Raw genomic sequence first — 15,395 nt, 5'->3', positions numbered from 1 at the left:
CTTTGCTGTTATTTTCTGTAAGGTATTTTGTGATAAGAAGGGGCAAGAAAAGACAACCACAAGATTTGACTTTTAAAATCAAATCTTCTTCAACTGCAGTGTGTGACCTTTGGCATAATTTTTGAAGTGCAAAAGCAGTAAGAGGTTCAGGGATGTGACAGCTTTGAAAAACAAGGCCAGTGCTCTTTGTGCACCACAGTGTGTCTCTGTCTACAGATGTCTACAGAATGTGAATAATAATGTGTTTTAACTCAGAAGGACCTTCTATATAAGTTGATTTTCTTTGCTTTGCGAGCCTCATATATTAAAATATTGCAAAAAATCCCTTTGTCTCTCTTTCCACTTTTCTAATAGTGTATCCTGGAAGAAGGAAGCTTGCCTGTGTAACCAGTTTGAATGAGCTTCAGACTATATGCCCATTCTTACTTACATTTTTCTGGCATTAGTGTTACCATGCTGAGCACAACTGCATTCTGCTTGAGAACAAATATGAAATCCATTTAAATATTTCAAAGGGAAAATTTCTCTTGAAATGCATCCTTCTGTCCTTGTAAATTGTTAACTGCTATAACAGGTATTATAAAGATGTTAAAAGCATTTAGCATTTAAAGATGTTAAAAACTGAGATTCCAGCAGCTGACTTGTGAATATGTTATTCTTGGAGGGGTGGAGGAACAAAAGGTAGAATAGAGAGAAGAAGAATTAGATGAGAGACAGGGAAGAAACGTATATGTGTAGGACAGGTTAAATCTGTAAAGCTTGCAATGGCAAACTTTCTCTTCTTTATAGTCTACAACCTTCCTGATTTGGGAGGACAGGGAATAACACTGTGTTATTACATACAGCCTCTAGTCATCACAGGTAACTATGTTACGTGTTTAGCTAAACATATATGGTCTCAGTGAGACTGTCTAAATTTAACTGAGGACTTCTCACTGGCTCGTAATAAAGGATTTGGAAGGAACTGTACACTCAAAATGAAAGCCAGGAAGAAGTTGCAACACAGCATATCGGAAAGATAAGTTTGAGCATAAGTCATGACTGTTCTTGATGTCTGTGAGAACTATGTCCTGCAGGTAGACTCATGGGAGCATCAGTGAGACAGACTGCAGTGTCACACTCAGCAGAGCGACAAAACAATCACTGGTGTTATTGATCTCAGAACAATGGGAAAAATCATTAGGAGACTAGCTAGTACAGACTTAAACTAATGTAAATTGCATGGATAGAATGAGGAACAGAGAAGATAATTGCCAGCTTTAGTAAGAAAGCAGCCTTGGTTAAGTAAATTTATTTATTTTTTTTTTTAAACAGAGAAACACCTAGACAAAAGCATCACATTTTAGATACTAAACTATAGTAAGAACACAATTTTGGAAGATGTCTCTCTAAAATTATCCAAGCAATAAAAAGATTGTCTGTGACATTAGGTCTATTGATCAACTAGTGATTGCAAATCAAAATAATATAAAGATGCTCTAATTATTAGCTTAAGCAGTTCCCAAATCTTTCATTTGTTGTTGTAGCAAGAATTAGAAGAAAGTCTTAGGTTTTTGAAAAGATTCCCACCCTCTTTGGGAAGGTATCATTGTGATATTTTTTCTTGCAAATTGAAAGGCCTTCTCTTGTCAAGCATTAGTCTTCTCATATTTAGTTCTGTAAGAGCACCAAAATTACCTATGTTTTGTTCATAACTACCAAAACTCTCATCATCTCCCTCATCACCTTGCTGGATAGTCCTTAAAGGCAGTAGTAGAGTGATTTTTAGACTGCACAAACATAGCATAGACCTGAAGAGTAACACATTGTAGATAATGGTCCCATGGGACAAATTAGTCCTAAAGGTTTCTGTTCTGTGTGCCATTTCTCTTAAGAGGATTTACAGGACATGAAGGTTACACGTGCCAGAGGAAGTTGTAGTATGGACTTGAGATGAGGTGGAACGCTACCATACAGTGTGTTTCTCTGGTGTGCTGGATTGAGCTGGAATCGAGTCAATTTTCTTACTAATAGCTGGTACAGTGCTGTGTTTTGAATGTAGGATGAGAATAACATTGATAGCATTGATAACTTTAGCTGTTGCCAAGTAGTGTCTATACTAAGACGAGGACTTTTCAGCTTTACATGCCCTGCCAGTGAGAAGGCTGGGGAGACACAAGATGCTGGAAGGGAACACAGCCAGGACAGCTGACCCCAACTGGCCATAGGGATATTCTATACCATATGGCATCATGTTCAGTACATAAACTGTGAGGAAGGTTGGCCAGGGGCCACTGCCCAGGAACTTGCTGGGCACTAGTTGGCAAGTGTGAGCAATTGTATTGCACATCACTTGTTTTGTATCTTCTAATTATTTTACTCCTATTATTATTATTTTTATTACCACTATGATTATTATTTCTTTACTTCTCTGTCCTAATAAACAGTCTTTATCTCAACTCATGTGTTTTCTTACTTTTACTCCTCTGATTCTCTCCCTCATCCCACTGTGAGGGGAGTGAGTGAGCAGCTGTGTGGGGCTTAGTCGCTGGCTGAGCTTAAGCCACGCCACATGGAAAAATGAGTAAAGTCATATGGTGAAAAGAAAATAAATCTGCCTGGGAAATTTGCCATAACATGGGGAAAAAAATAAAAGCTGACTTTAACTAAAACAAGATCCAGTAGGAAAACTGTTTAGGCCAATTTCAGATGCCATAACTTGGCTGGTTTTGCTCCAGTACTGGCCTGCCCTGTCACATTACTATTCAAAATATTTTCAAGATCGCAGCTTGTTGAATTGAGTCCTGGAGTGCAGCCAGGTAGCCTTGATCAGTGGGAAAGGGCAGCAGTACAAGAAAAAGTCACAGGGTAGGGGATAGAGTTGGAATACGACTCTCCGCATGGGTGATATCCATCTGAGAGAGAACAATGGAGCAGGACATACCTGCGCACCCACCAAGATGTTTTGTCTCTCCCAGAGTCACAGGCCTTTTGCAAGGTCTGACAAAACAGCTTTGCTCACCTACCTGTAATGTGGTGTTGTGCAGCATTGAACTGAATAAGAGCATGTCTGTCCATGTTTTGCATTTCTGTCAAACCTCGGTACAGGCCCTCAAAAATAAATTAGTCATGCCACCACAAAGGCAGATCCTTAACCATGGTGTCTCACTGAATCACTGACCTGATTCTGGAGGTCAAAATCTTCAAGTTATGGAAAGAAGTGCTGTCATTTGGTGTTTGCCGTTATAAACTTCCTCATTCAGGCACACACATTCACTATGTGCACATATAGGCTGTTGTTCATATGAAGACTTTCCTGGATTCCTGGAAATGCACCAGTAGCTTGAATTACATTGGAAGATTCCTGAGGTAGAGGTAGAAGCTAATGTTCTAGCTCTGAAGATACACAGTGGGATATTTTGCATCAGTGAAAGCTTTCTTAAGCCTTTCAGTTCTTGTCCAGTGCCTTTCAAGATCATAGTGTATCATGTTTAGGCAGGTAGCTTTAATGGTAAGCTTTTTGTCAAGACAGTGATCAGGCTGTTCCATGACAGGCACTCATTGGCTTTCACTTTCATCTTTACAGCATTGCATTTATTTTTGTTGGCCACGTCCAGTCCCTGCTCTAGTTAGGTGCAGGAAAGCTAAGCTACATTTTGAGGATATGGTAAGATTTTTGGAGGTAGGAGTGCTTATTTTCTTCAAAATTGAATCTGAAGAGGTATAGAAATAAAGGAACAAAGATAAGCTCTTGTTTCTTCACTGGCAGATCCTGGTATCTTGTCCAAGATGTTTGCAATATGTCTTAGCCATCCGGTGAAAGACTAGAGAGATGTGAGACAATTGACCTTTAAAACTAAGCGCTTAACAAGAGAGTTTTCTTTCTGAATTTATTGTGGTTTCTTCAAGGTATTGCAACTTTATGAAGTATGGGTTTGGGGGGGGATTTTTTCCATTTTAGAGGCTACATGGCAGAATTATATCCAAATTAATGGAGTTTAGTTATGATGATGTAGCATTATATAAAACTAAATGCTTTTCTGTCCCTTGATTTCCTTATCTGTATATTCGACATTAGAGGATATTTTGAGATACATAGGGATCTAAAAGGAGGAGGACTACATTTACCCTCAGGTTCAGTTCCCAGAATGAAGAACTGCTGTGGAAGAATAGGTTAGAGAAATCCATGGTACAGCTGCTATACACAACACAGGTTGCAAACTATGGTTTAGGAAATGAAGGGTAACACCTGTTGCTGAAGACTTAAATCCACAGTTATTAGGTATTGCAGGAAGAGTAGGAGACAGAAAGGGTATCACCTATGTCCTAGGTTCTGTGCCACTGTAGGACTGATTAAAATTTGCAGGTGACAGAAGGAAAGAAGCAAACAGAGCATGTCCCATGCTATGGAGAGCTACAGGTGTGCCAGAGGGATTTGATCTGTGGGGGAAATTCTATCCCTGAATCTGGGTATCAAGTGAATGTTGAGGAGGTTTCCATCTTCAAGGAACTGAGAAATCAGTACCACTAGAAGCTCCTACAGATCCCATTTGACATATTGTGTCTAACCACCTCTAGAGAAAGAAGGGCATCAAAGGCAACTACGCAAACCACAACCACCCCTTCATTTGGTGCTCAGTGAAGATAAGTTACAAAAGCTTTACCTCCTTCAGATGATCCTATCCTGCAGTTTTTAAAATATGTAATAGTGGTGAAAAAGCAATCCAGTCTTCCAACAATCCTTGCAAATACCTGTGAATTGGTTACTGAAGGATTTGTACTGCAGTTTAATTTAGATTAATTAATTAATCTATGTTTGTTTAAACTACTGTGATCCTTCAGTGGCTGGTGAATTCTTAGTGCCTTCTCCTTTCTGTTTAGACTAAGGCAGGGACTGTTTATGGCTATCTGAGTATGATACCCCAAAGACATCTATGCAGACCTCAGAAACTTATAAGGACTAGTAAAATTCAATATTGAATGAAAAAAATTACATTTTAAAATATTAAAATGTTTTACAGGTGATCTTTAGTCCCTGTACACTTAGTCTTGTCCTCTGCTAAATATTTCTGGAGAAGAGAATTCACTGATATTACTGCTTACTTACTTATGGCCTGAACTTACAGTGCAGAGTCACAGTCTGGGTTTGTTTGTTTTTTTTTTTCTTTTCTTTTCCTTTTTTTTTTCTTTGTCCTGACAGAAAGATTTCGGGATTTACTGCTTCTACATTCAAATCAAGATACAGAGATTCTGCCCATCTTTCAGCAGAGACGCTATCCCAAGTAAGTAAGATTGTCTTCTTGGGAGAAATAAAACCTTTACCTCTTTGCTGTGAGGGAGAGTGAAACATTTATAGCATTGTACATGCTTTTGGTGGGAAGTCCTTAGACAGAACTGTCAGGAAGCCACACTTGCGCTATCTTTGCAGTCTTTTGAGTGGTGTCAGGGAGAGGCAGACGTGCTTTGTATGCATGGCCAGCTGTCAGTGGGGAGGTGGTGGTGGCGGAGGAAGACATTAAGTTACCTGGATCAGTGTCTGATGGAGCTTTGTTTCACTGTTGACATAGGCAGATGTTTTGTTAGGCTAATCCTCACTCTTGTCTTGTGGGATTCCATCACTTATAGTGACAGATTCCCTTGTATTTTATCAGGCTTTCCTCTGAAAGGCTGTAAACACTAGAAAACATTCTTTCAGCCCTTTTTTTAGGGATATATGTTTGCCTATATCCTTTTACGGATAGAGACAAATCAAAAGAGTAGTGTTGTATGTTTAGGAGGTCTTGAATGTATTGAGTATCCTGGAAAATACCTCTCCTTCTTCCAAATGACATACCTGAATGAAAAAATAAAAGCTCCTTGTTATTATGTTGGCTAGAAGAAGCAGTCACTTTCAGCTAAGCCTTGAAAAGAGGCAGTGAAGGTGAAAGAAGAAGAAATAGTCCTCACAATAACCATGACCAGAGCAAGCAATAAAAGAAGGCTAGTGCAGGATGGATAGAGGGAGGAGAAGGAAGAAAAAATGTATGATGCCAGTCCCCCGATGATGATGGAAACAAGCAAAGTTATTTATTTTAGTTATTAGTGTTTGGATGTTCCTGAAATAGATGATAAGAAGCCAGTGGAGCTAAGTGTTAATATGTCTCTCAAAATCTAATAATACAAATTTTTTTAAGAGCAGGAAACAATTAGAGGGGCTGAGCGCTGAAAGCCGGACACCTCTCCAGACACCTCTTCGCTGTGAATACTTGAAAACAAAAGTAATCAAAGATGAAATCCTGATTCTGAAAAGGGTGAAATTTTGCTTTGATTTCAATTGAGACAGGATTTTATCCCCCTAAATTTATTGTTAATGTTACCTGTTGTCACTATTTTACTGGAATACTGTGGAGGTACAATATATGAAACAGTGTGGATGGCCTGGTCTACCTGTTTCACTAGGACTTCCATGACTTATTACTTTTCTTCTCATCCTTTGGAACCCTAACAGTAGAATGCTTTGCTTGGCTTAGATGATTTCATTTTTTATATGGACACTGTCAGACTGGTCTGAGAACCCAGTTCATTGTCCTTCCTCAAAGAACAGGCTTATTTCTACATAAATAATTTCTAACATGTCTGACTTTTCATTTCATTACATTAAATTTATTGCTAGCATTCTTAGCAAGTACAGTCTACTAACAGTATTACACACTGTCAGATTCATGTGCGAATGAGTACCTGTTGTGTTTTGCTTAATGGGTGCTTCAGCTCTTTGAAGACCATACAGCAAATAGCTTGTACAGAGCTCTATGTAGCTTTGCATCACAAAAGGATATATGTTTTCATCCACGTGGCAGAATTGCCTGATTCCTCTAATGTACAAAGTCAGCCAAATTTTGGCACCTAACTGAAAGAAAAGTTTATGTTTGTTCTTAAAAGCAATAGATTTTTGTTTATAATATCATTAATTGGTGAAAATTTGCTTGCTTGTAAAAATTTATCATATATTATAGTTCATTTAGAAACAGGTTGAAGACTATTGACATGTCCAAATTTCCCCAGGGGTTGTTTTTCAAGTGAAGTGCTTGTGTTCAGCAAGGTAGAAAACCTGCTTATCTTCATAATATATTTTGTCTTATTCCCATGTCAGATTTTACCCTTCCATACGCTCATTTTCATTGAAAGGTCACTTAACAGAAATGAAGATAGGGAAGAGACAGATCTCATAAATCAGTGTCCCTTCATTGACTTCAGCTGAGCAGTGGCTGGTTGTACTGCATAAGAATCTGAGTAGTAAGGTTGTTGTAATGAGACATTGTCAAGGGGCTCAGGCTGGAGTTTGTAATGATTAGGGAAATCTTGAGAATATAGAAGGTTAAGAACAGAAGATAATTTTTAGTAATGATTTAGCTGAATGGCTTGACAAAGCAGGGCTTAGTACATAGAAAAGACAAAACTTTTTGTGTATTTAAGACGTGCTCAAAAGAAGGAGATGGGATAGGATAATGTTCAACACCACTCAGGATATTCAGAATCACCACAATAAATATTAAAGGCTAAATAAGCAAACTATAATCCATCAACTTTTGAAAGAAATAGAAACCTTGCTGTTCTTGCCTGAATTATGTTCTTGTACATTTATTATATTAAGGCCTGAACTCTTTCCCAGGGAACAGCAGGATAATTCTGAGTGCATGTTTGTTCTCAGAGAGGATGTCTGTGCATTGGAATTTCTGGAAGAAGTTTTCTAGAATATGCATGGACATTGTTCTGGATTTTCTTGGGTAAATGTGTCAAAGAAACCTGCTTTTCCCTCCTGGTTGATGGAGAAATGCAGGATCCTTTTGCAGTCCTACTGTTTGCCTGAGTTTATTCTGCTGGTCTTGGCTTAGCCAAGGAGCAAATATCTACTATGGCAAGTAGAGGAGACTATAGAGAGGCCTACACTTACAAAGAGGCTTGTGAGGCCTCATGGCACATCACCTTGACTTCCATGACCTACTACTGTGTTTCTACAAGTAACATGCCATCATGAGCACCAGTTCTCACTGTGGCCTGTGCAGTTCTATGCCAGCACAGGGGTACAGCACCCATCCTGTCAGCCCAACCTGCAGTATGCATCTCTCATTTTTCTTCTCAAGGCTGTAGAGCAGATGGAGCTTGGCTGTGTCTTATGCTTCAGTCATATGCCTACAGTAGGATTTCTTAATGAAACACACTGAGCTGCATGTAGGTACAGGTTACAACTAGCAAGACCAGTGTAATCCAGGCAAGTGACTGATGTGGTTCAGAAATCAGATGTCACTAAACCCCCCTCATCCACCCACAGAGAGAAATATCTTGAGGAGAAAACCTGTCTCCTAGCTGACATGAAGCCATTACCATGTCTGTGAGGATTCACATTCCTGAAACTAAGAATAAATCTGCAGCTGTGGGTAACTAAGTGGGTTGGGGTGCATAGCTGCTTCTAAGCATAACTGCCTGGGAGGACCCTCTGCACGGGAACCAAATTACTGACATACTTGCATCTTGTTCCTTCTCTCCCTCACTCCACAAGTGTGCTGAAGTCATTGAGGTGAGTTACACCAGCAGTCAGGCCTGTCAGCAAACTAAACTTATTGTAGTGAATCGTATCCCAACTCCTTACTTCAACAGTGAGCATTATGGCTTCTGTATCTCATAAAAAACTTTTCAGAATTTCACATTTAGCACATTTCTGCAGGAGTTTTTCTCATTATGGTATCAAGCTCATGCTTTTCTTGATTACCCACTTTACTGATGACATTCCAAAATTTTTTTTACACGGTTTTACTTGTAAAATGCGAGAACAGCTGAGATGCAGTAAAGGCTACACAGGATTCTTCTTGAAGAAGACATTATACTCATTAATTTGTCTATGGGGTTCAGCACATGAAACGGTGGTTGGTGCTAGTAGCCGGGGCTTAGGTTGCTCTATCCCATTAGGATCTTTGGTCTTTTCCTGCTGACTCCACTCTGCTCCTGACTGCCTGTGCTGTGTGCGCAAGGGAAGGATACAAAATTGCCCTGAAGCACCAGGGAGAACCTTTCTCTTGTAGCTGGGCCCGATAATGTCAAAAGAAAAAAAAAAAAAAAACAAACCCAAGAGAACAAAATGATATGGGAATTGATAAAAGAAGCGCAACAGTGAGAAATTAGGTTGGTGGATGAAAAAGGCAGGAGAGAGTCTTACACTGCACAGAAGAGCACTGGAGAGGAATGTGCCAGAAATACTACTGGCATTAGAAGTATTTAGCAGTTTTCTCTGTCTATGAGTGATTTGACAGTTCAGCAGTACTTTATATTCTCAAGTTATTGCTGAAGTCCTCACATACATATGTGGGTTTTTCTAGAAGCATTATTTGCTTCTTTTTTTCCCCTCTTCAGAAATATTTGCAGTCTTCATTCTTCTCTTCTCTTATTTGGTAGAAAAATTTTTGGATGATTCACAAATTTTAAGAAGAGAAGAAGCTGTTATGTTCCAGCTAATTTGAGTCTCTTCTTAACATAAGGCACAGAGCATTACCCAGTAATCCCTGCATTGTTTCTTGTTCAACCTTAAATTCTCAAGGAATTTAGAAAGACATCCAGACTTTAAATTGAGATGTTAAAAAATGGAAAATTCACAAGCCTTTAGATCGGCTTGTTTCAATTGTCAATTATTTCACTTATGTATAACATTAATTTCTTTAACTTCAGTTTCCAGTCCCTGCTATCTTACTGCACCATCTTGTGATGAACAAGAAAGTCCTGTACCATCTGAAATGACACCTCCAAATAAAAAGTTGGAGATCAGTAAAAAAACTTGCCCTTTTCTTGAAAAAAAATGAAAATTTCTTCCAGGGTAAGACTTACTAAAAAGGTCTCTAAAACTTCTGAAACCTTCCCAACATTTTCCCTTTTACTTAAAAAAAAATAAAAAAAATAACCAAACAAAAACCCAAAAACAAATAAAACAAATAAACAAACAACAACAACAAAACGCAAAAAACCCCACTCAAAACCAATCAAACAAACAAGCAAAAAACTGATCAGGAAAGAAGAAAGTATTTTGATATCTGTTTCCATAATTTGCACATAGAGAAATAATAGCACTTCTTTGTAGTCAAATAGGGAGACAATCTAAATTAATATATTTAACTTTATAAAAAAATAAATAGATGGCAAAGTCTTTAACTTAGGAGAAAAAAATTAACTTAGAACCTGGCAGGTATAATGAAAAGATATTCGAAATACATTTACTTTCTATTAGTCATAAAATTTCAAACCATTCTTAGGTGTATATTCATGGTAATTTAAGGTAGTCTTGTGTATGCACAAAAATGTCACAAAAAATCCCAGAAAATGGAGGATCTTGATTTTTATATGAATATATTTCTCCTCAAATACATAGTTTTGAAGGTCATCTTTAAAAAGCTGCTGAAAATTTCAGCTCAAACAAAGCCAAATGGTGTTATTCAATTCTCATCATGGAGTAGTCTAGACAAATGGGCGGCAGAAAGTTAGTGCCCAAAACCATTGTTCCTTCTGGTTCCCAATTGCTGCTCATTTTAATGATAATGGATCTGTAATGGATCTGTGCCAATTTCCTACAACTTGAAATTTGAGCCAAGAAACTGATAATATTTCATAAATAATACCCCAGGAATGAAACTTGTATCTTATTTGTAACTGTCTTGAGAACATTTTTCTTTTTTAGAGGAAAATAATTTGTATCTAACTAAAGAAAGTAGTGAGTTGTGGCTTCTAGAACTGATGATGCTCAGTCAGTGCATCCAGTGAGATTCTTTTGAATCACAGATTGAAGCATGCACGAGAGCAGCTAACAGGATCATGGCCTAGAAACCCAATTCAGTTTTTATCAGAAGCAAAGGCAACATTTTCCTTGGTGTTCAACAAGGGGGAAAATCATGACCTATGTGTTCATAGCTCAGTTTTCATTGTAAAGGCAAAGAGAGATTTTTATTTTGAAAAAGAGGTGGAAAACTTTCACAGAGTGATTTTCTATAAAAGGCTTTCTGTGAAGTACTTTACAAAAGGTGTTCTCTTCTTATGGAGGAGAAACTGAGGTATGGGACTCTGATGTGAGTTACCAGCATCACCCAGGAGCAATTCTCCTGGGGATGAGACCAGAAATAGAAATCAGATCTTCCACAGTCCTTTTGGTTGTGTGCAGTTAGGTCTCTTATATAAAATAACATTTATCCTGTTTTCCACTGCAAAAGCGCATGGCCTGACCATATTGCTGAAATCAGATGGGGAAGTTCCAAGTGAAGGAGCTTTTCAGAAATGCCCACACAAACACTTTAAATGCTTTGTGTAGCATTGTATGTTAAGTATGAAAATTAACATTTTTGAAATGCTCCAAGTTTTATTTCAAAATGCAGGTTAGAGGCAAACTATCATGAGCCTAACTCCTCAGAAAATTTTGATGACTTGATTAAAAAAGACATACCTGCTTAAGGAGTCTGTAACGACCTTTAAAAGAAACTCAAGCTGTTTAGGGAAAAGAATATTTATTAGGGGTTTTAGTGGTTTAGAATTTTGTCTCTTATTCTTTGTTCTTTTTTCTTTTTCTTTATTTTTTTTAACGTGACTTGCAGTGGTATCAGATTATCCTTTAGAATTTGCAGACCAGTGCAAAGTTGACCTCCATGACAATGAAACACTCACTCTAAGTTAAGGTCATTTTCCTGTCCCTTGGGGGTTTTACCAAATGGGAAGAACAATACTAGCAATGGGGTAAAGACTGGTAGCTGTTCATTAAAAACAGCAGTCATGTTATAGGAGTAAAAATTCAAGTATTGGATCTAAATTTTTTTGAAACCATAATGAAAATGGGAAGAAAGAGGGCAGTAATTCATACTGTGCATTATGTCTTTGAGCTCAGATCCTACAAAGAGTCATGTGGACACATCCAGATAATATCAAACAGGACCATTAAAATATTTAGGACTACACGTTAAATTAAAATGTGGGTCATAAATTCCTCAAAACAGAGGCTATATTTGCTTAGAATACCAGTACAATGCTCCAGTTACTTGTAAAATAAAGACACTTTTGTTCTGTTTCTAAAAGCCTCAAGTTCATGTAACAACAGCACAGAGTGAACCAACCACCTTAAAGTCTAGGGGAATTTCTCTGCTACCTTCAAGAGGGCTTAGACCTGAAATCCAAGGCACAAGTACAAATCTTTCTATGTAGAAAGATGTAGAAAAAAGAACCTCTAAGAGATTTGTGCAGCAACATACATGCAAAATTGAAGCTCTGTGTGCATAGATATTGTCTTTTAAGTACCAAGCATTTTAGAAAACTGCTTTAATTTATCTGTTTATCATAGCATAGTTGTGGCTCATTAGCAGTCATGAACTGTTTTCTGAAAAACATTGCAATAATCCCAGCTGAGAATGGGAAAGGGCTGAATGAGAATAAAAGATGCCTAAACCTTTCAAGATATTTTGGAGATGAAATCATTACTTTGTTCAAAGTGAATGGGATAAGACAAAACACTAGAGCTGGTTTTTGTTTGGCTGTTTGGGAGTATGTGCAGGGTTCTTGATAAAGCCTGTTGATTTAATTGATATATACCTGCCTATTACTGAGCAGCAGTGTGAGACTGTGGGGAATTATCTGCCACCAGATGTCTTGGGGATTTTTTTTTTAAATATCTCAAACTGAATTTATAGTATATTGAGGCAGAAATTATTAGTGAAGTTCTTTGATTCATTATGTAAGAGAAAGTTATAATGATCCCTTCTGCCCTTACATCTAGTTTTATCTAGTTTTAAAAATAATGGCTTATATTAGTTTAAAAAAAAATAGTTTCATGATTACCATATTACAGAAATCCAAGCACCAGGCTCTGGAAAAAAAGAAAAACAAGTGCTAAAGAGTTTTGGTTGTTAACAGGAGTGATTTCCTCCTGGGCACAATCCAGTGCAGGCTACTTTAGGTGAACCTGCTTGAGCAAGGGGGGTTGTAGTAGATGACCTCCAGAGGTCCCTTCCAGCTCCAATCATTCTGTGATTCTGTGGTTCCATATGAACTCTATGGATAAAAGGGAACAGCATCATTCATTCACTCCTATATGCCTACATGCACATTAGCAATTTTATTTTTGGCCCCATCCTTTCAGTGAGGGACTCTGGAGGCTGTTTCCTTTCATAGAAACTGTTAAAGAAGGCAGCATCTTTGATTGGTGCTTTGTTAGTAAGTCTTGATGAAAAAGGGAGAACAGAAAGATTCTGGTTATAACAAAGGGTGAAATGGACCTAAATATATGAAAGAAACTGGGAGGGAAAAAAAGCTGCCTACCATGTCATCCTTTATGTTTCATGTACGATGGTGGAAATTTGTCAACACTCATTGCTGTTCTGGCCTTTCCCCAAACAAGATTTGAAGAAGCAGGTAAACTGTTAGATAAGCATCTCATCTATGCCTCAAGTCTGTCTTCATACTGTTTAATACCACAGAGTAAAGGGGAGCACAAACCTTCAAGACAAAGGAGACTGTTAGAGTGTTCTAGTTTTACATAAAATGGGCAAGGATCATTTGTTCTCTTAAGGACATGAGCCTAGATTTCAGTTTTAGCAACCTCTTGGTGTGTGGTATTGGTGGAGTGGTTCAATTTTGAGAACCAGGCTCTTTAATATATATGTAAGGGAGACACTTCACATTTCTTTTTTATGGCCTTTAAACTCTTGGTGATAATCAGGGAAAGCAACAGGCCCATGTTGATCTAGCAGCCATTCCCTGTCTCTTCAGAGAAATGGATGGGGGATCTGGGCTGTGGGATGCCAACTGGACCACTCTGAATTGAGCATCCCCAAATAAACACTTATATCCACCCCATTTCACAGAGGAAGTTGTCCCAGCAGCTGGGCTAGAGCGTAGCTCAGAACTAGCAAGTCTTAAGAATTTGCAGTGGTAGAAAAGCCATCTCATCCTATAGTATGTTACTGTAAATCTTAATTAGCCTCAATCATGAGGATGGGAGTTGGCTGCTGGGAGATAGTGCCCAGTGAGCCAAGCCTAGCCCCAAGGAAACTTCTTCTATGACCTTGTCAAGTGGTTTGCAAGAATCACAAGTGCTTTTGAATGACTAGACAGCTAGCAGCTGGAAAACATTGTTAGCAGCTGCAGAACTGCAACAGCCCATGATATTAGCTGCCAAATCCTTTCTGAGTGTTGCCTAATTAGCTGGCTAAGGCTGCTCATGAGCAGAATTGGAGACGAAAGTAGATAAATCTGAACACAAAAGCTGTTTGAATAGAAGATATACACTGATTTGTTTGATAGTGAAGATAAATTGGATGATATTCAGAGTTCCTGGTTATTGTTTTTTAAGGGAAGAATTTTGTGAGCTACAGATTTGTCAGAAAATTACCAGTCTAGGCGTCTGCACCTAGAGTGAGGTATCACATGTTTCGAGTGAGCTGATTAGTGATGGGTTTCTTTGGAATCATGAATGTAGTGACATTTTTTCTTCCTTTAAAGCAATGAAAGAAGATGTCTTACAGGTACTAACCAGAAAGAAAAGGTATGAAAATCATTTGCTTTACAGCCTAATAACTTTCATGTAACGCTTTGCTTTATGACTTCATTATCCATTGCTATCGAGGTATCTTTATAATACAAGGTTTAAATTAAATTTGTGTATGATTGAAAGTCATTTAGAATCAAATTCTCATTTAAAACCAAACATTTAAAACTTCTGCATTCCTCAGGGAGCTTATATAAGACAAAATTGCTGCATACTCCAAAAAACCACATGGGAGCGGGATCCCAAATCCACTTGACCAGTATGGCAATTATAACCTATACTACAACCTATGCAGTTATCAGTGCAAGTATTCTGTGTATCCTCTCTGCTTTCAAAAGTACTCAAAAATGTCTAGTGAAAGCCAAATTTCCAGGGACTGAGGTCTTGTTTGCCTCTGCATGGTCCATCATGATGTTACATAAGGATATTATAGCTTTGTATTTACTTTATACTATGTCTTTAAGATTAAAGTAGAATTTTTAGGTACATTACTGTTGGTGATTTCTAATATTCTTAAGGTTTAATTACTTCTTCTTTTCTAGACAAATCACCATAACAGATTAAACATCTTTCTTATATTGAACCAATTCTGAAGGTCTTACAGTAGATTAATTTTTTTTTTTTTGCATGGATAGCTGAAGTTTCCTAAACTATATTTGAAACGTGAGCATTTATTTCCAGTCTTTTCTCTAAAATGAGAGTATTGCATCCCTTCTCAAAAGACTTTGAAAGCCATTTGTACTTTATTTTTTGTTCCATACTTCTTACCTTGCTGGGGAAAATGCAGCAGTGGAAGTAGTTGTTTACAATTTCTCCATCACCTGGTGTTATTTTACCAGACCAAGGCCAAAGAAATGGTGGTAGAACTGTGTCATGC

At 37.9% G+C, this 15,395-nt stretch overlaps 1 protein-coding gene across 1 annotated transcript in view; it reads left to right on the top strand.

The window, feature by feature from the left end:
* The window catches only part of NOX4 (NADPH oxidase 4), a 103,006-nt gene that overhangs the window by 62,078 nt on the left and 25,533 nt on the right, over positions 1-15,395 (top strand). Inside the window, exon 12 of the mRNA XM_018071196.1 lies at positions 5,180-5,261. Within this exon, the coding sequence (XP_017926685.1) occupies positions 5,180-5,261 (82 nt within the window). The remainder of the gene's footprint in view (positions 1-5,179; positions 5,262-15,395) is intronic.

This window comes from Manacus vitellinus, unplaced genomic scaffold (genome assembly GCF_001715985.3).
Source record: "Manacus vitellinus isolate BGI_N305 unplaced genomic scaffold, ASM171598v3 scaffold_2_pilon, whole genome shotgun sequence".
In the NCBI taxonomy this organism is placed as follows: Eukaryota; Metazoa; Chordata; class Aves; order Passeriformes; family Pipridae; genus Manacus; species Manacus vitellinus.
This window is presented reverse-complemented; position numbering and strand designations above follow the sequence as displayed.